Consider the following 26,991-nt stretch of genomic DNA (forward strand, 5'->3'; position numbering starts at 1 on the left):
ATCTGCTTAATCTTTTGTGAGAATGCTGTTGAAAACCTTTCCCTGTGCCAGCATATCCAACAGAAATCAGGTATACAAAAAGGACATCTTTATCATTAATAGTTTAATTCCTGTTAGGGACTCACATTAAAAAAAATTGGTTCCCAGCATTTCTCCAATGTCCACTGCAGTGGGGGAATGAGATAAAATCCAGAATTTCCAGCTTCAGTAATTTTTAAAAATGGGAATGTTGTAACCTTGATACTTACAAAGACTTATAGCACCATCCTGAAGGGGCCCCGAATGGGGTTTGGAGCCAGCATGACCCCCTTCCGGCGTTAGTGCCACTTGCGCCGGCTAAATGGGCACTAACACCAGTGCAGGGCCACTTACATTGGCATTGGGGAGCCATGAAGCAACGCCATGCATAGGCACTGATGCAGCTGCTGCAGCAACTTTTCTCCAGACCAAGAGCTTGCACTGGCTCCAAAGGGGGCGTTTCCAGGGGTGGGGCTGACTTTAGTTAGCTCCCTGAGCCCTTTCACCCTGGGAACACTCCCCCCACCTTTGCCAGCATGAACTTGCGGCAGCAAAACTGGTGGTGCAGCCCCTTGAAACTGCATAGAGCAATTTCAAGGGGGTTTTCAGGGAAAGTAAATTTTCGGCTTGCTGAGCCAGGCAGCAAGTGCTCAGGAGGAGGCACAGCTGCGCTGCCACTGAATCCACCACATCTACTCCCCCTTAGGATTGCACTGCCCATCAGAAATAATGTAATAATTAATCTGTGAGACAGTTGCCTACCAATTTAACTGAAAGATAAAATTGTTTGAATATCTTCAAGTAAAAAAAAATCTTGGAAAGAAAACTATGTGAGTGAGGGCTTAAATTGAAATTTAACAAAGCATTCAGAACTAGAAAAAATATATAATGGGAGACCACTGTTACTAACTGGCAAATATAGTTAGCATCCTTTGCAATGTGGAACTGGCAAATAAACAAAATTTTCAAATAAAATGGGAAAGGGTTTTGGAAGTGCATATTGACAGTTTAAGGAGAATTTCTTCAAAAATTTTACAAAATTTTACAGAAATAGTGGTATCTTGCGCCACATAAACTATATTTATATTGGAAGATATGTTGGTTTTACTGTTGTTGCCTGCCCTGAGCCTGGCTCCGGCTGGAGAGGGCGGGCTAGAAATTGAAATGAATAAATGAATGAATGAATGAATGAATTGATTGATTAATGAAATTGATAGTAATTTACCGGATAAGTGATGATATTGTAAACCTTTGAGAGCAAACTTTCACCACATTTGGTGCGCGAGCAAAAAAATTATTTGCAAGCTTGCTTATATGTAATGAAAGCTAGTTTTGGATTAACTATGCAATCCTGAAGGGGGGACCGGAGCCACTTAGAAGTCGGCATGACCCCACCGCTGTAGTGTGTGCCACTTGCATCATGCAAAGTGCAACAACGCCGGCACAGGGCAAGTTATTCTGGCTCTGGGGAGTGACACAGCATCGTGAGTCTCATCCATCGGGGCTGCCTCCCCGGCTGTGTTTTTATGTTGCGAGTGCTTGTGCCGGCATTCAGGGAGACATTCCTGGGGCATTCCCGGGGGGGGGGGCAGAGCTGCCTTTAGACAGCTGCCAAAGCCCTTTTGCCCTGGGAACATGCCATTTTGCAGCCATAGAGTTATGCCTGCAAAATAAGTGGTGTAGCCCCGTGAAACTCAATGGGAGTTTAATGGGTTGTTGTGGTTTTTTTTAATCATTTCTAAAAAATAAGTTCTGGCTGAGGAGACTCTCTGGAAACAGCGCAGCTCTGCTGTCCCTGGCTGAGCACCGACTATCTCCCCTTCAGGTATGGGCTGTACATTTTTCTTTGTAAATTGAGACCTTGTTGCTCAATTATGTACCAAAAGTTCCTAACCCTCTACTTTGGTACACCTCATCACGACAGCCAGAATTGTCTTTGTGAGACACTGGAAGCGAGAAACAGCCCCATCAATTCAAGAAGGGTCACAAAGTGTTTGGAGATGTACCATCTGATAAAATTGACTGATTTAAGGAATGGGGAAGATCCACAGCAGACTGAGTTGAACTGGAAACCTGTGATGCAAAAGCTAACTTGTTTTACTAAGTGAGGTGCTTTTATTTCTCTTTATGCTGTTCTTGTTGTAATGTTTTTTTAATTAAAAAGATAAAGAAAAAAGTTCTGCTTAGTGCTTTCTAAAACAATACCAGTGATCCAGAGATCAATGGTATACCAAAAATGAAACTCACAAAATTCTTCCAAATCTTATCTTGATCTAATAAACAGGATAACATCCCATTATATAATTAAACAAAATATACTTTAATTATTATTAATAGAAAATTTAACCAAAGGCCCTTAGCCATTAAAAATATGGCAAGAACATTAGAGGAAACTCTCAGCAGTTGTTATGGAGACATTGAAGGTTAATTATAGAACAGTTTCAAATGCAGCTTCCTCTTTCAAGCCACTTTTGATTTTCCAACTTCTGCAAGAGTAGAAAAATAATTAACGAAATGTACTTTGGAATAGTTAGAAGGCTGAAAAAACTGAGCCTATCCTTGGATGTAAGGTATCAAAGATGCTTACAGGTCTTGATCAATCCCATCTGAAAAACAGGGCAATAGTCAAAAACAAAAGAAACTGGGTCATTAGGAGTGATTGTAGCAAAAAGATTTTAGTTTTCAGTAAATTCAACTAAGACCTGACATATGAGAAAAGCAATAGTAATTCCAATCAATGGAAGCACACTGAATTTCAAACAAAGAATCCTATGCTGTAATCAGAATATCAATATGGTTGTCAGTAATAGGTTTACTTAGAGACAGGATGCTCCACCTCTGGGGTTTATGTAGAGATGTACTACCAATAAGTGACTCAAAATTTAACTGTAGAAAGTACAGATTACTTATACTTTCCTGTCAGGAAAAAAAACAAACCTGAACCATATGTTACTGCATATTAATTAATTCTCAATGCTGAGCTAAAATTAAAAGAGTTAGATTGTATGAATCATGAACACAAGGAGCTCCTGTTTACTCCAGAATCTCCCCTGAAAAAGACAATGCTATGAATCAAGGGGAGCCTTGAGAACAACATGGCCACGTGGCATGGTGGAGGCTATAGGAGGAACAGATGTCACACCCCCACCTCTGCACAGGAAGCTCAGTAAAGCAAGCTTTTACTTCTACAGTGGGGGTAGGTCAGTTGTTTAGTTTCTTCCCTTTTCCTGCAGCCTACCCATGACAGTTGGCACTACTGTCCACAATACTCTCCCAAGCTCCAGCATCAGATTTACAGGGGTCACAGGGAACACATGGGGGAAGGGGAAGAAATAAATGGAGACTTTTTGACAATGTGAACACTTTTCTGAGTCTATGCTCCTGTTAATATGAGACAGACAGATGTCACTTGAACATCAGAAGCAGTATCTCTTGGGAAGAGAAACTGGGATGTAAAACATTAAACATTGAAATGATTAAATGATAAGGATTCGTTTGCTCTATTGCTGTAAAGGTTTAAGCATTTTCCAAGGCTTGGACAACTGGCAAAATTACCTCTGCATTCCAGGATCATCTGTGCCTGCAGAATGTTACTTGCTGTTACTCATCTGCACTCAAAACTGGCATCTTTAACACGTTAACATGTTAATTTTTAATATCAAAAATCAGTAGCAGTGTGGATAATATGCATGAATATGCATTTGATATAGATAGTAAGCTTGTTAATATTTTAACATTTAAATGATAACATTTTTGGTCACTTAAATGATTACTTCATTAAATAAAATGTATATCCCTAAAGGACAATAGCTGCAAATTCTCATGACAATTCTGATTTTTCTAGGCAAATATAAAAAGAAAAGAAGCAGAGCCTCGCATAGATTTTAGCTGAATCATAAGATTCCAGAGCAGCGGCATGGAACCCATGGGGTGGATCCAGTGGAAAAGTTCACAGAAGGATTTGGTGGGGTAGATCTTTCCCCACCTTACCCCTTACACAAGGAGCCTGGTTTTTGTTCTGAAAATCCTGTTCAGAGAGTTGAGAGAGCTCCACAGAGTACGCGATAGTATGGGGACAGATGAAAAGGAATAACATAAAATCGCTTCCTTCTCCTTCCACTGATGAAAACTCCTAGAGCTTTTTAAATGCACTTTTTAATGTCTGATTTTAATAGTTGTTACAACTTTTACAGTGGTTATGTTCTTACTATTAAATCTGAGAGATCATGCTATGTGATAGAGACAGCTCTGCTAGCTTTAGTTGATTACCTCCATCTGAGTGTAGACAAAGGCCATGCTTCTCTGTTGCTCGTTGGATTTATCTGCAGCTTTTGATATAGTAGGATCATGCCATCTTACTGAGGCACTTGGAGGCAGAAAGAGGTATCAGGGGATGTGCACTGAACTGGTTCAAACAGTTTCTCATCCATCAGAACCAAAGGATTGCTATTAGAAACCAGCTGCGATCAGCATGGGACCTACCTAGTGGGGTTCCATAGGGCGCAATTCTATCCCCCATCTTTTTCAATCTCTATGTAAAGTCCTTAGGATAAATATTCATAGCTTTGGGGTTCGTTGTCATCAATGTGTTGATGATAACCAGCTTGATATATTCTATCCAAATCTCCTGGTGATGAAGCAGAGGTCCTGAATAGCTGGCTGGCCACTGTAGTTAACTGGCTAAAAGTGAACAAATTGAAACTAAATCCTGAAAAACAGAAATAATGCTGGATGGGAAGGCAGAGATCTTGAAGGACCTTGTTCTCTCTACTTTTGATGGAGTTCAGATTACTCTTGGTGACTTAATTAAAAGCCTTGAGATTATAATTGTTCCAACTTTATTACTAGAGAAGAAAGTTAATGCAATTTTAAAAAACGCCTTCTAGCAACTCAGCCTAGCCCATAAGATGGCCCCTTACATCGATATGGCTGATCTGGCCACCTAAATCCACACCACAGTAACATCAAGACTAGAATACTGTAATGCACTGTACATTGGTCTCCCTTCAGAGTCAATTCTAAAATTCCAACTGGCGCAGAATGCCACAGCTTGGCTATTATCGGGAGCTAGACAGAGCATGCATATTACTCCCATTCTGCAGATACTCCATTGGCTGCCCATTTGTTACCAGGCTCAATTTAATTGGCTATCACATACAAAGACCTTCATGGCCTTAGTCCCTTCTATTTGTGGACCGCCTCCTCCCCCTATGTTCTACCATGTCAACTTCGCTCATGTCATCAGGGCCTTCTGTGAGGGGGCGGCAACCTTCAAATTAGCAAAATCAACAAGTGTCCGTACACATGCTTTTTTCACTTATCTATTCCCCCCCCCTTCAGGAATGGGCTGTTAGTGTGTATGTGTAAAGCGCCATCAAGTTGCAGCCAACGTATGGCAACCCAGTAGAGGTGGCAAGGCAAGAGACTAACAGCGACGGTTTGCCATTGCCTTTCTCTGTACAATGACAGAGTATTCCTTGGTGGTCTCCCATCCAAGCACTAACCAGGGCTTAGCTTCTGAGATCTGACAAGATCAGGCTAGCCTGTGCTATCTAGGTCAGGGTGCCTCAATTAATAGGACAGAAGAAATGGATCTAACATTTGCATTTTTGGTTTTATAGTTTGGAAATGATCTGATACCATACATCAGGTTAAATAACCTCTACAATCACAGCAGTTATATACTTACAGTTTTATTCCAAAGAGAACTGGCAAATTGTTTCAGCAGATTTGCCTGTGTTCATTCTAATTCTGCGTGCTTTATGCATTTTAATCCCTAATTTGTCCATCAGTGTTTTTAATCTTGCTAATTGGACTGGTTGTTTTTTTTTTTTTTTTTGTCATTGCAACTTGGTAGCTGCAATGTTAGTGGCCCTGAGGCTGAGATATGACTGGATATTTATTATTATTTAATAAATAAAAACACATACAATATATAAAGCAAAAGGTTTTTCAGAACTTCAGGCCTTAAAGCAACCTTTTGTAATGGTGGTCATTACAAACAATTACTTGGCACGAAGGTTTTGTTTTCTGTTTAGGTTGTTTAAATTGGTAACTTACCACTGGTAAGCTTTACTTGGAAATATTCATGACAAAACTGGAGATTTTCTTTTGTACTTCTAAAGCTCTACCCCCTTTCCACCATCCTTAAATACCTTTGCAGTTATCTCTGAGTCTCAAAACAGACTCAGGTTTTTGTTTCTGCCATTCATATGTTTGCAATCCATTAGAAAATAGTGTAATATTGAACCTACATACATACAAAGCTGCCTTATACGGAGTCAGATCTAGCTTAATACAGACTTGGTACTGGTAGCAGCTCTCCTGGGTATAAGTCAGAACCAAGCCTTTTCCAGCATCTCCTACCTAAATAACTGAAGAGGCCATGGGTTTAATCTGGGGACTTCACCATGCAAAGCATGTGCTCTACCACTGAGCCACTGATTCTGTGCATCGCTTTTACCTTAAATTCTACCAGCTGCTGATTTAATAACTGATTACATCCTAGCTACAGGGAGCAAGGCTGTCAAAGATAGGACATTTTGGAGGACTTTCATTCATGGGGTCGCCATGAGTCGGAAGCGACTTGACGGCACTTAACACACACACACAAAGGGAGCCTCTCAAAGCAATTGCAAACTAGGCTAAGGCATGCTGCTGGAAAAGCTAAGGCAGGAAAAGCCAAAGATCCTCCAAATCTGGGTTGCAAAAAATACAGGGTCTGGACAGAAGGAATCTATTGCTTCAAAAACATTTGAAAAAATAAGGCATTAATTATTTTAGCATTTTAATTAACAAGTGTGGTGTAGTGGTTAGGAGCAGTGGACTCTAATCTGGAGTACTGGGTTTGATTCCCCACTCCTCCACGAGTGGAGGACTCTAATCTGGTGAACCGGGTTGGTTTCCCCACTCCTATGCATGAAGCCAGCTGGGTGACCTTGGGCTAGTCACAGTTCTCTGAACTCTCTCGCAAGGTGTCTGTTGTGGGGAGCAGAAGGGAAGGAGATTGTAAACTGGTTTGATTCTCCTTAAATAGGTAGAGAAAGTCGGCATATAAAAACCAACTCTTCTTTTTCTGGATGACAGAGCAGGATTGTGCTTATTCTCCCCCTTTAATTTCCTTATCACAGTGGCATTTTACACTTAAAATGTTGCTTTGTCTCTTGTCCAATTACTTCTTTGCTTCTGGTACTGTGTGATCCTGTTGTATGAAGGCTAATGATTTGATAAGTGTTTTTGCTGGTTTTACTTCTATATTAAAAATATAAGAGCAGTTTCTTTACACAACAGAATGGTTGGAGATGTTACTTTATTCTTTATTGGGAGGAAGACTCCCAAATAGCACACACAAAAAACAGGGTGGAAGCCAATAACAGTTATGTCTGTTTATATGTTTTTCTTGAAATATTCTATTGTACATCTACTTTGTTTTAAATGTTTCCACTGTGGAAATTTTAAAAGTGTGATTGATGTTTGCTGCCTCAAAAACCCTATTTGCATGGAAAGGCATAGAAATGGTTTAAATAAATAAAAATAAAAAGGCAGAAATCTTCCCTAATGCACTAGAAGATCCATCGTATATATTTCTGAATGTGTTTTTGTATATACTAAAATATCATTATTAGCAGAAAAAAATACATTAAAAGGGAAATCCATGCTCAACTGGTAAACTTTTAGTTTAGTTCTTTAAAAATGCAGTTCTTGAGGCAGACATTATCCCACAAGCCAACACCATCCCTTGAAATGAAATGAACAAGTTGTTTACACACTTATTGGATTTCAGGCTCCCTTGTCCGCTCTGGGCCCATTTGGCAAAACTAAAGTGTTGATTCTAAAGAATTCAATTAAAGCAACGACGCATTGCTATACAGTATTAAAGGGGTTGCAGTGAATTTCTCGGTTCCAAAATAGGATGCTCTTTTACCAGTGCTGTTAATGCCTCTACGGACTGCACATGTAAAGTTTAATAATTTCGGCCATTGCCACAAGTTGAGCTAGTGGATCAGACACTATGTGAAGCAAAAATCCTACAAGCATGACACCCAGATACCCTTTGCGGGGTCCCAGGGACAAGTTTTTTATACTTCCAAACATTTTGAGCGCTGTTCCTATTCTAAAAAGCAGAAATGCAACGTTCGTTCCATTAGCCGTGGTTAACAATCGTGTAGAAGAAACCTCCCTGAGCTGGCACTTTCTACACATTTCAGCAGCAGCGCAACAGGATGACTGATACGCACACCACCAAAGCCCAACAATCCAAGAAGCCACTGAGGCTAATTTTTTTTTCTTCCTCCCCTACTGCACAGAAATCCTGTCCCCACTCCAATGTGTGACAAGCCACTTTCAAAATGCTAAGGATGCAGTACTGGGGGCGGGGAGAGAAAGATTGTAATGTATTAAAAAAATATATCAAAAACCTACCATACATCTGCAATTCCATATGTGCCTAAAGGGGCTTTCATTAAAACTGTTCTTCTAGGTGCCACCTTGCAGGAAACAGATATATACCAGTTGAATTCTGTGTTCTCAAATCAGAGGAGCCATGCTCTATATTGTACCTAAAATTTACTTAGGCTGATACAGCTGTACACAAATTATGACTGGGATTGGATCCCTTTGCCACAGAAGATTCCAGCAATACACAGACTGGCACTTTTGGATCCAACACATAACATAGGACTAGAAAATTATCTTGAAGAAATATTTCCAATAGTTTTTTTTTTAAGTTTGTGCTTCCATCAAACATGTTTCAAGTACACAGCAAGTTCACACCTAGACATATTTAACATGCAAAGTACAGTTTCCTGGTTGCAGTTGTCTGATTCAATTATGTGATTTTAAAATTTATTTCCTAAAATCTATACATCTCTTAAATGAATCAATTGGCAAAGTCCCTTCCATTGGGTTTACCACATATAAAGGTCAGCCAGCACAGCTCTAAAGTCCTGTTAACAGTAAAGCACAAATGGGATCAAACACAGCGAATTTTAACAATTGGCTGTTAAAAGATAATTTTGAGTGTCCCTTCCATATGATACATCAGAATATTTTACAATATGAGGTTTTGCTTAAAATACTCAGATTGGTAAAATATGGCCAGGCATATTCAAACTCTCAAAATTCCTTTTGGTTTTTTATGGTTATTAGTTTAATTACATTTGTAAACCACTTCAAACCATCAATCAGGTGAGATATAAACATTTTAATTAAACATTAAAATGTCATCAAATAGCCCTGATAGCCACTGATAGTGAGTCATCAATAGCCCTGATAGCCACTGATAAAATACTAAGAAATTCCACACCACCCAAACCAACCTTGGGTAGTTAATATAATAAAGGGGTTTATGAACTATAGCAGTATTTTCTCTACACCTCAGAATTCTGGATTACAGTAAAACCAGGACATGCTAGTTACATTACAGAAGTGGAATAATTCACAGTTATGTAATAAAGAAAGTAAGAACTCCCTTGCTGAATAAGACCACATTCAATCTATAGCAGCCTTCTATTCCCAGCTGAAGCCAGCCAGATGTCTTTGATATGTAAAGTCAAAGAATGAAGGTAATAGTCTTCCACTGTTTGTTCCCTGACATCGGGTATTTGGTGGTACAATGATTCTGTACATGAAAGTTCAACTGAACAATTAGAACCATTCCTACTGATGACGTATTTAATTGAAAAAAGCACAAAATCACTCCAGATGTTTTTTCACTTTCTTATCTGCAGCTTCACACTGTTACACTATATCTTGCTACCATTTCAAAACTACGGTAATCAAAATCCAGTACTTACTGGGAAAACAGAGTCCTTGACCGAACTATGAACTTGAAGACATATTCCAGAGCTTTCAAGGTTCTTAGTATAGGTTCACATTGTTCTCCTCTGCTGGAAGTATCCAAATAAATCTTCAAAACAGCCATTAGTTTCCTGAAATCAGGAAATCATTTTACAAAAAGGAAGAACTTTGTTGCATTAAATTTCTACACGGTACAAAGTAGCAGATAAATACAGTGCATGGCAGACTTGGTTTTATTACTTTATAATTCAGACCCAAATATTACACACAATAAAGCAAGGGGGAAGCTACAATAGCATGACCCTTTATTTCCAGTTATTACTTCTATCAATCATGCAGGATGGTCTTGGCAGTGGCCTTAATTGTTGCATTGAGCAATATTGGAAGTACAGGGTGCAATGGGAATTCTTTGAGCCAAAAAAAAGTCCTCACTCTGAAATAATTTGGGTTGCAGTATTTAACTTTCTGCAGCACACAAAGTATGCAAAAGGACTGGGATGGTAAAAAGCCAAAGACGAAGGGTTGTGCCTGAAAATCATTGACTAGTAGGTATGGGTAGGATGGGGACAGAAATTTCACTGTAGGCTCCATTTATTTTCCCAAGACATTTGCTTTCCCACCCAGCATGTTCCCCATAGCATAGAAACTTGATTTATTTAAAAGATGAAACAAATTTTAAAACATTCTGAACCAGGTTAAATGCAAAGATCTAGGTGCATAGATTACCTGAATGAGACTGTTGGACTATACAAGATGTTACTTAAACAGATAGCCATGTTCCAATTTACTGCCTGGGAAGCTACATCACTCTAACTCTTGCAAAGCTTCTTGTGTGTGTGTTAAGTGCCGTCAAGTTGCTTCCGACTCATGGCGACCCTATGAATGAAAGTCCTCCAAAATGTCCTATCTTTGACAGCCTTGCTCAGATCTTGCAAACTGAAGGCTATGGCTTCTTTTATTGAGTCAATCCATCTCTTGTTGGGTCTTCCTCTTTTCCTGCTGCCCTCAACTTTTCCCAGCATGACAGTCTTTTCCAGTGACTCTTGTCATCTCATGACGTGGCCAAAATATGATAGCCTCAGTATCTCAGATAGCCTTGGGAGCATACCTTAGTCTCTGAGAGACTGACTTCTGAGTAACCGTGCATATGGCCTTTGCAAAATATGAGCTGCCATGAAAACCTTCTGGATGCACACCTTAATGTGGTGAGGGGGTTTGTGTGTGTCAGGGAAGCTGAACTCCTAGCAGAGTCACTCAAGACGGAATGGTCACAGCTGAGACACCAGACGAAGATGCATCCACCCCCTTAAGGGATCAATGGCCACATCCGCAGAAGAGAATAGGCAGTTCCAATGGGGATGGGGGCAGAGGAATCCCTGAAGGTTAGCTACTGGGCAGCAGCAGTAGTGGAAGGTGACACTGGCGGAGGATCTTTCGTAGACAACGGCAGTGCCACTACAGCTAACCCAGGTTTGTGCTGCACAGAAGAAGGCACTGGTAAACCACTTCTGACCAACCTTTACCTTGAAAACCCTATGATGAGACAATCCAAAGCTTCTTAGAAGGCAAGAAAGAACTGTCAATATTCATAGCTAACAGAACTGTTTCTGTACAAGATAGCATATGCCTTAGACATCTGTCACCTTCAATATGAAGCCTGAACAGCAGGAGTCTGAACCTCATTTACCATGGTCAGCCACTAATCTCTAAACACAAGTTGTATATATTCACTGTCTTCGAGGATTCAATTATCTAATAAATTGATACATTCTGGCTGCATAAGTCTCGAGGAGCTATTTGGCTGATCTAAATGTTACCCCAGTCACACAGAGGTTGGCTTCACTAACTTCTGTTTACTTCTCCATCTTGTGGATCCAGCTTGCCATATGGATCACTCACCTCACATGGAAAGTGTCCATGCCACCCTCGGCAGCTTTCATCTGGCAGAAACATCTGGCAGAAACATCCAGCCTCTCCATATAATGCAAGCAATTTATAAGGCAAACTGGGTATGGCAGAAACATGTATATCATTATATTTAATTTTGAATTGGGCCCGAGAATGTGGATTGCAAAATCAACACAATGGGGCCAGTGACAGGCATATAGGATTTTTCTGCAAAGCTGAAGGAAGCCCCGGGTTTGCAGAAAAATCTGAAATGTAACCCTCAAAATAATAGAAGTGACATCTGTAGCTTTAAGAGATGAATGCTCACTGTGATCTTACAACTCTACGTTCTGAGATCTTGGTGGCCATTTTGGGGATTGCTAGGCAAGCCTTCCAACCCTTGCTTCCTGTCAGTCAAAAGGAAACTGATAAAAGCAAAAGACAGAAGAAGGAAAGGAAGCAGGGAAAGGGGAGAGAAAACAGGGAAGCTGAAGGAGGGGTGAATAGTACAGGTCAGCTTAGCAGATGGGAGTGAAGGAAAAGAGAGAGGCTGTCAGAGGAAGGGAAGGAAGAAACAGTGTGCAAGGTGGATTATAGGGGAAATTATGTACCTCTCCCAGTTCCTAGTAGGTCCCCCACCTGCATCATCATAAAGGACAACTTGAGTCCCATGTTGAATTGGAGGAAAGGGAAGAAGACAAATAGTCTGAATATTCCTTTCTCAAGTCTTCCATTCCAGACTTCTAAAATGTCTAGGGATCAATCTCCATCTTCCTCTGTTCTTGTTTTTCTTTAAATTACTCAGTTGCTCTCAACATTCCTGGAACTTGCCCACATTTTATCAGGCATTTCTTGGGTGTTTTTCTTTTAGTTATTATACAAAGTAATATTTGTTTGCATACCTAGGGAACCCCCAAAATACACTAAAACCCCTTCCTAGCCTCTGGATTGCCTATTTATACTGCTTTGTCTACTTTACTATTATATATCACTTTACTATTGTATATGACGAGGATACAATAAATGTAAGCAAATGCATTTTCTTCAGGCAAATACAACAGAGATTGTAACCTCGATGGCCCAGGCTAGCCCGATCTCATCATATCTACAAAGCTAAACAGTGTCAATCCTGGTTAGTACCTGGATAAAAGACCACCAAGGAAGTCCAGGGTCGCTACACAGAGTTAGGCAATAGCAAAACACCTCTATTTGTCACTTGCTTTGAAAACCCTATGGGGTCGCCATAAGTTGGCTGTGATTTGATGGCACTTTACACACACAAATACAAGAGAAGGTTTTATCAAGAAAATATCTGTTTTGATAAAAGATATCTATGCATACTGGAGAATTCGCCTTTCACTTTGAGGAGTCTTCCACCATTGCAGGAAACCTTCCACTACTAGAAGAAATGCCATCACAATGGAATAGAATCCTTCAATCCAACCCAATTCTTAACCTGTTTTGCAAGTCTCTTTCCTGTATGAGATCCTTCTAACTGGAAGTGCCAGGGATTGACCTGGAGGTTTCTGCATGTACAGAGTGTATTAGCGATCTATATATCAGTGACATATAGCACTCATAATACAAGCCACTCTAAACTTACTTGTAAGCTAAAGTTGCACTGAAGTGTTGCTGTATATAAGCCTCCAATACAGTATTGAAATGCTGGAATTTCCTGTCCGCAATGAGCCCTATTATATAAATCTGTAAAAGATTAATAGGATTAGTGTTTTCACATAGCAGCAATACTGTGAAATATAAAGGGGAAATTTGGGGGGGGGGGTTAAATGCCCAGTTTTAGAAAATTAAAGGTCTACTATTCTACTTAATGGGGGGGGGGGAATCCAGACTCTAATGCTAAATGTTTAAGTAGCTAAAAAAGAAACACATCTATGGCTGTGTTCTTGCAAATGCTGAAAAAGCTGTATTTTGTATAGTACGTTTAAAAAAGAGGCCATAAACCAAAATTAAGGAGCAGCGAAGAGCAAGCACATCAAGTATTATCAATCTGTAGAATTTCTCTTACCAGTGCATCGAAGACAAGAATGTCATAGGCGTCACTGTGAGAATGCTCCATCATGATATTAAATAGGGCATCTAAAGTATCCTGGAGAAACTAAAGAAAGAAGACGAAGGGACCAATAAACATTTCAATAATTTTGGCATTATAACAGTATAAAGATACTTTGAAGAACATTTTGATTCATATAGGAAGAAAATATTCCACCTAGAGTTTTATGCCTCACAGGATCCATCCTTCTAGCCCTGTCACCTGGAACTTCACCACATCTTTAAAGGTTTATCTTCAACATAGGAAACATTTAGCCCAAATAGCCACAGCGGTAACTTTAGGGGTATTTAATGCTAAGAATGCCAGGAGTGTATACTTGAATTAATAGATCATGGAAGAAGAAGGAGGAGAAGGTGGAGAGTTGGTTTTTATATGCCGACTTTCTCTACCACTTAAGGACGAATCAAACCGGCTTACAATCACCTTTCCTTCCTCTCCCCACAACAGGCACCTTGTGAGGTAGGTGAGGCTAAGAGAGCTCTCAGAGAGCTGTGGCTAGCCCAAGGTCACCCAGCTGGCTTCATGTGTAGGAGTGGGGAAACAAATCCAGTTCACCAGATTAGCCTCCGCCACTCATGTGGAGGAGAGGGGAATCAAACTCGGTTCTCCAGATTAGAGTCCACTGCACCAAACCACTGCTCTTAATCACTACACCAGACTGGCTACTGGACTACTGGAGTTTTGAAGGCTTTGCTGCAGCCCAAACACTTGTGTTGCAGAGTCTCTGAAGTCACTTCAGCCACTGTTTTTAACAGGGAGTCACTCTGAATGAGGAGTGGGCAGTGTTGGAAACTCTTCACCTGCTAATATATTTAAAACCTAGCATGCCCAGTACTGGAAATCCATAACCACCCCTGCAAAGACAGAATGAATGATGGAATTGGCCAAAATGGATATTTGGCTGATAAGGTACACTGAAGAAACAGCTTAAGAGAGCCTGTAAACCTGCCAGGCAGATGGCTGTCTTTTAATAGGTACTGCAAACTCATTATGAACAGCAAAGACATCTATTTTTGCAAATGCAAAAGAACTTTTTCTTTCTTAAAAAAATATTATTTTTCTTGTGCTCTCCTGTATGTTTTGTTTTTCATTTGTTTACCTGACGTTTTCTAAGCAATTTAAAACACAAAGGGGGTAAAGGGAAAGAGCAGCAAGGAAAATGGCACCTCTCCTGCTGCTTGCACGCCTAGCCTTACACCCCCACCCAGATTCCCATCCAAGTTGGAAAGGACAGAATGGAACGTGCCAGCAAGAGGGGAATTCTCCTTTGTACAAACTCAGGACTGAATCTCTCTCAGCTGTTTTACAGAAGGTCAGAAGGGAGGGAGGGACACAGTAGCCTGGCAACTGAAGGACCAGACATCTCTTAAGAAATGTAATTTAGTAAATTTAGCTTTTTACAGGGCCAGTGGCCAACTGCTATTCTAAGAAATACCAAGCACAGAGGATGCAGAACAAGATAAAAGAAGCAAAAGATTCAAGATTATTATGTCAAATACACAATAACAATCAGGGAGAGACACTAAGTTTTTTTTTTAACGTAGGCTAGATTGAGAAGGGGCAGCAGCCTGTTATCCATTGTACCTGCCTCCAGGTAAGAGATCCCTCTTTCCAGTTACCACCACTCACCACTGCAACAAGGAGAAAAAGGGGTAGCACCCTTGTACAAAAACCTGGATTCAGCTTCAGGTGAGAGCTCCCTCCTCCCTAACTGATACAGTCAAGGTCACAGGGAGAAGCAACAATCAAGTCAGCGTGGTGTAGTGGTTAAAAGTGGCAGACTCTAATCTGGAGAACCAGGTTTGATTCCCCACTCCTCCACATGAAGCCTCTAGGTGGTGACTGGAGATCTCCCACTATTACAACTGATCTCCAGCCGACAGAGATCAGTTCGTGTGGAGAAAATGACCACTTTGGATGGTGATTATACCCCATTTGGTAGGGCATTATACCCCATTGAAGTCCCTCCCCTCAACTAACACCACCCTCCTCAGGCTCCACCCCCAAAATCTCCAGGTATTTCCCAACTTGGAGCTGGCATCGCTACTGCTGGGTGACCTTGGGCTAGTCATACTCTCTCAGCCCCACCTATCTCACAAGGTGTCTGTTGTGGGGGGGGGAGACAACTGTAAGCCGCTTTAAGACTCCTTAAGATGGAAAAAAGTGGGATATGAAAACCAACTCTTCTTCTTCTCCTAACCCATCATGCTTGGTTCAAGAATTCACTAAGAACCCACTCCTCTATCAAAATTATATTTCAATTGAACTTTGTATTTTTTTAAAAAAAATCTTTATGCTGCTTTGGAAGCCAATGTTGGTGGGATGAAAAGAAGAGTAACACAGCCTACTTTGGATTTGTCGCTGATACAAAATTTCCAAGGCAGGCAAAGGAAAAATGAAAAGTTATTCTGCTACACATAATGTTCAGTGCCAATTTACTGCGAAGAAACATTATGAAACTTGTCTTATTAGATTTTCATTGATACCCACCAAAAGCAGTTGCAGAAATCAAAGACCTTCTATACTCACCTAGCCTAAGAGAGTTGTCCATAACCTCTTTAATAGCAGGTTAGTTCCATAGAAGAAAAACATGTCTTGCCCTTCTTCAGAGCATATATTAGTGTATACAAGTGTAACTCAGGTTTCTTCCCAGGAAACCACATAGCTCCAAGCTTCTAGAGTCTAACAATGCAATTCTAAGTAGAGTTATATCCTTTTCACTTCATTGCCATTAACAAACTTAGAAGGGTGCAGCTCTGCTTAGGATTGCATTGTAAATCTGGAGTCGTACATATAGTTAACAACTTGCACTCTTTTTCCACAAGCAAACCAATCATTATTATATGTTCAAATTTTACCAATACCACAAATGTTTTCATAGAGAAATAAAATAATCTTGTCTTTACAGATGTATATAATGTTCACAGACACTGAAAAGGATTGGGAAGATAACTAGTTCTCACAAACATGTGAGCATCATTCCTTTGTACAGGCAAACACAGTCCAACTTTCAAATTGGCCTTAATATTGTGCTTACTTTGAGTTAAGCATGTGTAAAGCATAAAAGTCTTGAATCAAGGGATCTATGATTGTAACGAACGGCCATGCCCAGAATTCTGATAAGTTTAGGGAGTGCTAAAGCAGCAGCTTGCTGATGCTACATTAATCAAGGTGAGTGTCCCAGAAGAGTATTTGTGTGAAGCTTGAGATCAGGAGAAAATGAATTAGACTTGCTGCATAACAGTAACGTTACTGCCTGCGCTTGCAGTATTTCACTCACACAAAATAAGATTTACCAAGAAAAAAACTCACCAATCTATTTCCAAATCCAAAATACATAAGAGATGGTTAAGGCCACCCCACCCCACCCCACCACCACACAGGAGAATACAGGCTGCTTCCTAGAATATGATACTAAGCCACTCTTAAAAACCCTAAAATTATAACCTTGGTGCAGCTCAGTTTAAGAGATAGATGCTTGCCTAGGCTTTTCCCAATCTGTTTTATTTTATTTGAAAATGTTTTGAACAAGTTTCTTAAATCACTGGTTTTAAAAAGTATGTTTGCTGCTTTTTAAAAGCCCAACAGGAAATACCCTTCTGATTAGTAAATGTAAAGCAATAGTATTAAGAAAACAGAAATACTGACACTTAAAATAAAAAGGTAAAGGTCCCCTGTGCAAGCACTGGGTCATTCCTGACCTATGGGGTGATGTCACATCCCAACATTTCCACGGCACACTTTGTTTTGTGGGGAGGTTTGCCAGTGCCTTTCCCAGTCATCTTTCCTTTACCCCCAGCAAGCTGGGTACTCATTTTACCCACCTCGGAAGGATGGAAGGCTGAGTCAACCTTGAGCTGGCTACCTGAAACCGACTTCCGTCAGGATCAAACTCAGGTCGTGAGCAGAGCTTTTGACAGCAGTACTGCAGCTTAACACTCTGCGCCACGGGGCTCCTAACACTTAAAATAGATGTCCATATATACCAGATAACTAAGGTTGCCCACAGGCCTGGAAAAACCCTGGTTAACCTGTAGAATTCAGAGAAAACCCAGGCTGCAGCCATGATTGCGCCTTCCATGGAGTCCAGAATGCCTGTTAGTTTACTCAGGACCTTCAGCCAATGAAACAGTTAGATAGACAGTTACAACATGCAGAAAAGTTCAAACCGAATGCAACCAACCACTGAGCTAGCTATATGGATGCCTTTGGTGAAACCTGATAAAGTGGACAAGATGCTTTGAAGTCTGCAGCCCACCCTTGCCCCTCAAGGCTAGTAGTACCATGGCAGGCTGAGTTGGTTGACTAGGTCTAGAGAAGTTTAAAAAAAATGCTTCACTGCTGGAAGGTGTAATTCCAATCACTTTTACAGAAGTAGTTGTGAGACCCCTTCAGAAGAAGGCATCCCTGGACCCACTTGTCCTAAACAACTTCTGCCTAGTGGCTAGCATTCCATTCTTGGGCAAGGTGCTTGAGCAGGCCATGGCTATGCAGCTTCAGGCAGTCCTAGAGGACATGACTTTCTCATATTTGTGCTACAAAAAGAATGAGTTCAGACCCACATTTTAGAGAATACCCAAATTCAGCACTGCAAATTATGATGTAAAGCTGGAAATAATAGTTTCAACATGATTCTGTGGGTAATAATATATAGAATTTTCTATCTGCTTGAAAACGACATCCCCAAGAATGGATTGAGCTATAGGAAAACAAGAAATTTCTGGCAGGACCAATCAAGACAGGTTTTGTCAGGCTGAATTCAGATGTCATAAATAAATGCATGTTGGTTGGAATGGACATAAATCTGGCTCACTGCTATGTGTACATGTTCCAGATTATCTATCGGTCTACATTTGGACCTCATGGCAAATTAGAGTTTGATGAAAGGTTTCTAGACAAAAGAATTGTTAAACTGCACTAGTGACACAAAGGGAGGCAGAAGAGAATGCAGGAAGAGGCACACAAACAACAACAAGCCTCTGAACGCAGCCTTTGTTTGTCTGAAGCTGCCAAGTTGCAACTGCCTTAGCAAAAAGAAAAGGTGTTTGTATTGCTGGACTCAGTAGGCTGTGCCTCCACCCCTCCAACCATCTTAGGCTACTTTCCAGGCCATTAGGAAGCAAGTTGCCCACCCAATTATCACAATATATGTTCAAACAACCATGATAAAACCTAGTCAATCATCTACTATATAGTCCTTCAACAAATTTAAAGAATAGTACTGGGATTCCTAATTTTCCCATCCAGGAAATATTTAGATAATGAAGAACAAAGGAAGCCCACCGTGCATCCTCCCAACACTTTTTATAACAACTGGTCCTTTCATATTAAGAACATAAGAAAGGTCATGCTGGATCAGACCAAGGCCCATCAAGTCCAGCAGTCTGTTCACATAGTGGCCAACCAGGTGTCTCTAGGAAGCCCACAAACAAGACGACTACAGCAGCATTATCCTGCCTGTGTCCCACAGGACCTAATATAATAGGCATGATCCTCTGATCTTGGAGATAATAGGTGTGATGATGATGATAGTTTATTTGCGGCCCTTGGCCAGATAAAACAAGATACATGGACTAAAATGGTCTTACCGACAAAGGTTTACAGTCCAAGTCTTAAGTCACTTAAAAAATAAAAATAATAAAATAAATAAAATCCGAGTTACATCTGCCATTTGGACTAAGAGACTACTCTGTGGCAACGAATTGTCATTGCAGCCGTACAAAATTTTGCTACCTGAGAGGTGATTGAGGGATTATCTCCTTGTAGAAGATAATAGGTATACATCATGACTAGTAGCCATTTTGACTAGTAGCCATGGATATTCCTATTAGTTTGCCCTCACAAAAAAATGAACCATACAAAGCAGATACACCAAGATGAACAAATATGTTAAATTCCCCATAATACTATGACTACTGTAAACTCTTACAGATGTTTACATGTTGGTTACTCTATAATAAAAAAAAACAATGGGGTGACAATCATCTGTAAAAAAAAGAAGAACCTTCTCCACTATTATTAGTATCTCTATTTAGAAAGTCCCCAAACTTCTTGACAGCACAGCGGTGCTTTTAAAAGCACTGCCGAGTAAGATATACCTTCACAATTTCTTCCCCATCCACAAGTTTCAGTTTTTCCAAATTTTCCTGCAAGAGCTCTGGCTTCATACGCCACTTCAGAAGGCCCAGTAAATCCACTGTAGAAAAGAGCAGAAACATATTTGAGCACAGGAAGAGACAAATTACCTTCAGAACTCAATATGAAACCTTGCCAGAAGTGTACACTCTTACCATTTTGAGTTAGCTTGGTTGAGCAAACCAGAGTGGAAATGTAAAAGGCATCTTTTGAGCTTACTGAGAGCCCTCCTACGCTGCTTGAACTTCGACTTAAGGTTGAGCCTTTCACCTCTGTCAGTTTGCGTGTGGAAGGCAGGCTCAAGTAAGCATTGGCATCCTCTATTTTCTTACTATCACCCTGGAAAACAAAACAAAACATCTGTCAGATACCCTACGAGTCCAATTCATAAGGCACTGTTACAAACTTTACTTCATATTAGCTGCAGTTTAAAGATTACTGGTTTAGAGATTGGATACAGATACATTATCCCCTACAAAGCATCCCACTCAACTGCAATACACCCTGTATTGCAATCCACTTTGGAAACTCAGTTGTCAGGCACAGAGAGGAAGAAAGAGTACATTGCATGTACCCCCAAAAACTTTGCTGTATTAAAGAGAATTTCTTTCACGCTAGTTTCAACCTATCTAATTTTTATCTTGCTTTTGCTCTAGGAAACTCAGGGAAGCATACAGGATTTCCTCTTCTTTGTTTTATGTTCACACCAACCCTGTGTAATAGATTAGGCTGAAAAACTAATCAAAGGTCACCCAGTAAGATTTCTGGCACAGTAGAGATTTGAACCTGGGTCTCCCTGTTCCAGTCTGACGTTGTAACTGGTACTCCACATCAGGCTCAATTATGAACAGCTTAAAGACCAAAGGCAAATTATACATGACATTCAACAGTGATCCCATTTTAAATTTTTCCATTTCCACATGTTGACGCTAATTTATGATGTCATGTCACCATGCTGTCCAGTTCTCCATAGACTGTATCACTGGCTGGAGGAAAACGACATGGGCAAGCCTATCTACGCGTTACAGGGCGGTCTGGGAGTACTCAACACAGGGCTCTCATTTCCAACACAAGGCATAAAAAGACTCATCCGCCCTGAAGTAGCTATCAAAAAGCCTTGAGACTTGTGCACAAAGTGGCTCACAGAAGATAAGGCTTCTTGTCATCTTGCGGAGGGGCTGTGGCTCAGTGGTAGAGCATCTGCTTGGCATGCCGAAGGTCCCAGGTTCAATCCCCAGCATCTCCAGTTAAAGGGACTAGGCAGGTAGGTGATGTGAAAGACCCCTGCCTGAGACCCTGGAGAGCCACTGCTGGTCTGAGGAGACAACACTGATGATGGACTAAGGGTCTGATTCAGTATAAGGCAGCTTCATGTGTTCATGTGTTCAATATTTGTTTACTGGGAGCAGCACCCTTGTGAGGGTCTCTGTCTATGTGTCTCTGCTTCCCATCACCTGCTTTGTTATCAGTGAACTCGTAAAAGCAGTTCACACCTTCTGGTCTCAGGCGCCAGGCCTGATTGCCCCTAGTATCTTCCCCCCCGCTGTTCTTCCTGTCAGTACTCCCTCAGGCCGATGCGGCCTTGGAAGTGTGATAGCTTCACCAGACTTCCTGGGACTCGTCTGATGTTTTGTATTATGCCAAGCTTGTAACTTCCCATAACAATAAGTGTGAACCCCAGTGCCCCAGCGCCCTGGAGTCAATATATTCTGTAAACCCGAATAGCCCCTCACTTGCAACTTTCTACCTGTGCCTGTCTCATCTCCTGATGTCTTCAATAAATCCTTTGTTTCTTTATCAACGTCTGAACATTTGATTTGGAGAAGTAAACTCAGAGAGAGGGGATCTCTCACATTAAGTTGCAAGTCATTGCCTCTCGGACTGCTGCTGTACCTTTTGGGACAGAATGCAAGGCGACGAGGAAAACACCCCTACTACCCCTGACGCACCGAATGAACCGGTGGTGCCGGAGAAACCGGACCCCAAGGAGGAGGGTGCCAAGCCAAAGAAGCCTAGGGATCCCATCCCCGACCAAGGCCGGGACGGACGTCCCCGAGGACTTTTTAACAATTGGCTGGACTCCCCCAAGGGTTGGTCTCTCTCCCGAACCGCGGCGAAGGATCGCCGATTGGCCTTCCCCAGCACGGGACTCGAAGGGGACCCGGCACGCAAGGAGGCCCTGATGGAGGAAGAACGCAAGCAGTGGCAGGAGGATCGCCAAGCTATGCAGGAGCAGATGGAGACCATGCAGCGTGTGATGGGTGAGATGGCAGCGGCCCTGGACGCGCTGAAAGTGCAACCGCCCGCCGGCAATCTCCCGGACGGAGCACCGGCAGCCCCTCCCGCGCCTCCTAGCTTCCCGTCCCGTCGGGACCTGAAAGTCACGTATGACGGTTCAGGGGACCAGTTGACCTTTTTCATGGTCCAAGTGGACATTTTTATGCGAGAACAAGGCCGAACCTTCACTTCCGAGGAGTCCCGGGTGCAGTACGTGGCGTCCTTACTGCAAGGGGAGGCGGCCGCCTGGATGGTGTTGCAGTATGAACTCCGCTCGCCGGTGCTGCGAACCCTGGACGAGTTTATGGTAGCACTCCGAAACCGCTTTGAGGACCCGACTCTGGGAGAGCGGGCTAAAGCCTCCCTGATGCAACTGCGCCAAGGGACCAAGTCGGTGGCGCAGTATGCAAGTGAGTTCCAGTCACTGGCCAGCCGAATCCTGGACTGGAGTGAGGCCACTTTGGTACAGTGTTTCAGGGAGGGCCTCAACCCGGACCTCCAACATTGGGCCTTTATGCAAGGGAACCCCCCGGATGTGGAAGGTTGGGTTCGCCACGCTGCCGATATCGAGAATCGCAAACAACTTTTGACCTTGTCCAAACAACGCGTTGGACGAGACCCGAGACCCCGGAGCGACCGGGGCCGAGACTTCCGACTGGGGGGCAGCGGGGGTCCCTCGGCCGCTGAACGCCGCAAGCGTTTTGAGACCGGTGTCTGCCTGACCTGCGGAGGTAAGGGACACTTTGCGTCGCAATGCCCCTCTCGTTCGGGCCGTCCCAACCCCCCACGCCAAGCCCCGACTGAACAACAGAAGGCGGCTGCCGAGGACCAGCCCCGCCGCAGGAGCGGACCACCGGGCCGACGTTCCGGCGCACCCTCCGCTCTCCATGCGCGCCCCCAGGACGGGGTCTCCACTTCTACTGGCCCAACGGGGACCCGGATTACAAGTACTACTTTTGATTCGGACGGGTCCCCGACCGCCACCACTCCTTCCCCCTCTTCCAGCGAGGAGGAGGAGTGGGAACAGCCGGCAAAAAACGCCGTCGGTCTGCTGTAGAGGGGGCTCCGCAGCAGACCGCCCCTGTTGTTGTGCAAGGAGCTCCGCCGATGGTAAGCGCCCAAGAAGACAATGTATATGTGCGTGTTCACCTTTCCCTACCAAAAGGGGGTCTCAGTTTAGAATTCCCCGCTTTGGTTGACTCGGGGTGTGCCCGCACCATGATTAGTGAGGACACTGCCAAGAAACTGGGAGTCCGGCGCAAGCGGCTTCCGGGACCCCTCCGCTTTTCCCAAATGGACGGGAGTGATTTTAAACGGGGCCCGGTGACCCACAGAACTGCAGCCGTGATTATGTCCGTGGGGGAACATTGGGAACGCTTGTATTTTACCATCGCCCCTATAGTAACCCCTGTGGTGTTAGGGATGAACTGGCTACGGGGACACAACCCGTCCATCGACTGGGTTGAACGGGTGCTCTCGTTTCCCGAAAACCCCTGTAGATTACATGACAAGGAACGGGTTGTCCGGTCTCCGGCCGCCGCTGTGGTAGGGTCCCCCCCCCCAGCCACCGTTCCTCCTCAACTGCCCACTGAATATTCGCAGTTTGCGGACGTCTTTGATGTTAGGGAATGTGACGAACTACCCCCCCACAGAGAGACGGACTGCGCCATCGAAATTGTGGGGGAAGGCAAACTGTCTAAAGGGAAGGTCTACCCCATGAGCCCTAGTGAAAAGGCGGTGTTACGGGACTATCTGGATGCCAACTTGGCAAGGGGTTTCATACGCCCTTCCAAGGCTCCTTATTCGGCCCCAGCCTTCTTTGTGAAGAAAAAGACGGGAGATTTAAGACTGTGCATTGACTTTCGTAGGCTAAACGCCGTCACCCAGTCTAACGCTTACCCTCTCCCTCTTATTCCCGACCTTCTAGCACAATTAAAGGAGGGCCGAATCTTCACCAAACTGGACTTAGTGGAAGCATACCACCGCATTCGCATTAAAGAAGGAGACGAACCCAAAACAGCCTTTTCCAGCTGTTTTGGAATGTTTGAATACCTAGTCATGCCTTTCGGACTTTCGGGGGCTCCTAGTGTGTTTATGCAATTAATTAATGAGGTTTTACATGATTTGCTGTTTCGGGGGGTGGTGGTATTTCTCGATGACATCCTTATTTACTCTGAAACCATGGAAGAACATGTGCGCCTAGTGCGAGAAGTGCTCCAGCGGCTGCGGGAGCACAAACTATATGCTAAGGTGTCCAAATGTGAGTTCCACCAACCTTCCATTACATTTCTTGGGTACGTGATTTCCCACCAAGGGTTAGAAATGGACCCCGCAAAGGTCCAAGCGGTGCGGGATTGGGAACCCCCCACTACCCGCCGCCAGCTTCAGCAGTTTTTGGGATTCGCTAACTTTTATCGCAACTTCATTCCCAACTTTGCCCAAGTTGCGCTTCCCCTCACTGCCCTGTTGCGTACCAAGGACAAGGGGGCTAGCGCCGCGCTTCCCTCAGCCCGTTTGCAATGGTCCCCCCAGTGCCAGCAAGCTTTTGACCGTTTAAAGCTGCTTTTCTCATCCGAACCCGTTTTGGCTCACCCGGATTGCACCAAGCCTTTTGTGGTGCAAGTGGATGCCTCGGATGTGGCCATGGGCGGGGCCCTATTGCAGAGGGATGAAGGGGGGCGGTTGAGACCATGCGCCTACTTCTCCAAGAAGTTTTCCCAGTCCGAAATCAACTGGGCTATTTGGGAGAAGGAGGCGGCGGCGGTCAAACATGCCCTAACCATATGGAGGCACTTTTTAGAAGGTGCCGAGCTGCCGTTTGAAGTGTGTACCGATCACAAGAATCTCGAGGCTCTCAAGGGAGCTAGAAAGCTCAACGCCAAACAAATTCGGTGGGCCCAATTCTTCGCAAAATTCCGGTTCACCCTCAAACATGTCCCTGGCAAGGAGAACGCCCTAGCCGACGCTTTGTCACGACTTCCCCAGTATCGCAACGATTTCGATCGCCCAGTCGACTCCCTGTTCACTCCCGAGCAGCGGGGGGAGGTTCCTAGCTTAGCCGTCACTACCCGGTCCCAAGCCCAACAACCAGACACCCCCCCTACGCTCAAAGGTATCCCGGAAGCCTTCCAACAGCGGCTCCGGGACGCCTCCTTACAGGAGGAGGAGCACCATCTCCTCCCCACTGGCTTGGAACGAACCAACACCTGGTGGGTGCAAGGGGGAAAATTATATGTCCCATCCTCCCTTCGTAAAGAGGTATTGGGACTTGTACATGGTGCCAGGTTGGCGGGTCATTTTGGTTTCATAAAAACCCTTCACCTGGTACGGAGGCAGTTTTGGTGGCCCGGTATGAGATCCGATGTAGAGCTGTACGTACGCAGCTGCCCCACTTGCGCCACAGCTAAAAAACGGATGGGAAAACCCCCAGGGCTTCTCAAACCGCTTGAGAACCCCTCCCGTCCCTGGGAAGTCATCGCCATGGATTTTATCACCGACCTACCTCCAAGTCGGGGAAAGACGGTTCTCTGGGTAATCACGGACCTCTTTTCCAAACAGGTCCATTTCGTTCCATGTGCAGGTCTTCCTTCAGCCCAGGGCTTGGCTAAACTGTTCGTCACACACGTCCTCAGGCTACACTCGATCCCGAGGAAGGTCCTCTCCGACCGGGGGGTCCAGTTTGTTGCCAAATTTTGGCGAGCCTTCCTAAAGCTAATGGGGGTGGAGGAACAGGGCCTTTCTTCCGCCTATCACCCCCAGACGGATGGTCAAACTGAACGAGTAAACGCGGTGGTAGAATGTTATTTGCGTTGCTATGTAAATTTCCACCAGGACGACTGGGTCGACCTGCTGCCATTTGCCGAATATGCGTACAACAATGCGCCTCATTCCTCTACCGGCTTTAGTCCCTTCCAAGTAATATACGGGACGGAATTCGGCCCTTTCGGTTCCGCTCCCGTCACGCCAGAGCTCCAGTCCACCCCTGATCTTCAGGAGTGGATTCAGGTAGTCAAATCTACCTGGCCATGGCTGCTCAAGAATCTTGAGAGGGCAAAAAGCAAGTACAAGGAACAGGCAGACAAACACCGGTCTCCGGGATGGGAACTTAAGGTGGGAGAGCAAGTCTATCTGTCTACTAAAAACCTCCGCTCTCTGCGCCCCTGCAAAAAATTGAGCGACCGTTATGTGGGACCTTTCCCCATTACCAGAGTAATCAACGAGGTTACCGTGGAACTGGAACTCCCAAAGACCCTCAAGGGGGTCCATCCAGTCTTTCATATAAGCCTCCTCAAACCTTATGTGCCAGCTCCCCAGTTCCACCCCCCTCCCGCACACGAGATTCCTACCGTGGTAGGGGGAGATACCCATTTGGAAATATCCAAGGTTTTAGATTCCAAATGGAAGAAAGGGAAGCTGTTTTACTTTGTTCGTTGGAAAAACCTTGGGTCCGCTCACGACGAGTGGGTGGCCGCACCCCACATGGCGGCCCCTCGCTTGATCCAAGAATTCCACCTCGCTTATCCCGATAAGCCTCGCCCTCTCGAGGACCCTGGAGGGGGGCCTTAAGGGGGGCAGAATGTGAGGGTCTCTGTCTATGTGTCTCTGCTTCCCATCACCTGCTTTGTTATCAGTGAACTCGTAAAAGCAGTTCACACCTTCTGGTCTCAGGCGCCAGGCCTGATTGCCCCTAGTATCTTCCCCCCCGCTGTTCTTCCTGTCAGTACTCCCTCAGGCCGATGCGGCCTTGGAAGTGTGATAGCTTCACCAGACTTCCTGGGACTCGTCTGATGTTTTGTATTATGCCA

General features: G+C 43.7%; 1 protein-coding gene across 1 annotated transcript in view; it reads right to left on the reverse strand.

Annotated features, from left to right (window-relative positions):
- The window catches only part of DOCK2 (dedicator of cytokinesis 2), a 367,227-nt gene that overhangs the window by 305,389 nt on the left and 34,847 nt on the right, over nt 1-26,991 (reverse strand). The window contains exons 17-21 of the mRNA XM_056847921.1: nt 20,065-20,248; nt 19,873-19,970; nt 13,730-13,819; nt 13,307-13,407; nt 9,813-9,947 (exon numbers count right to left, since the gene is read on the reverse strand). Coding sequence (XP_056703899.1) covers nt 9,813-9,947; nt 13,307-13,407; nt 13,730-13,819; nt 19,873-19,970; nt 20,065-20,248 — 608 coding nt within the window. The remainder of the gene's footprint in view (nt 1-9,812; nt 9,948-13,306; nt 13,408-13,729; nt 13,820-19,872; nt 19,971-20,064; nt 20,249-26,991) is intronic.

The sequence above is a fragment of the Euleptes europaea genome, chromosome 1, assembly GCF_029931775.1.
Source record: "Euleptes europaea isolate rEulEur1 chromosome 1, rEulEur1.hap1, whole genome shotgun sequence".
NCBI lineage: Eukaryota > Metazoa > Chordata > Lepidosauria > Squamata > Sphaerodactylidae > Euleptes > Euleptes europaea.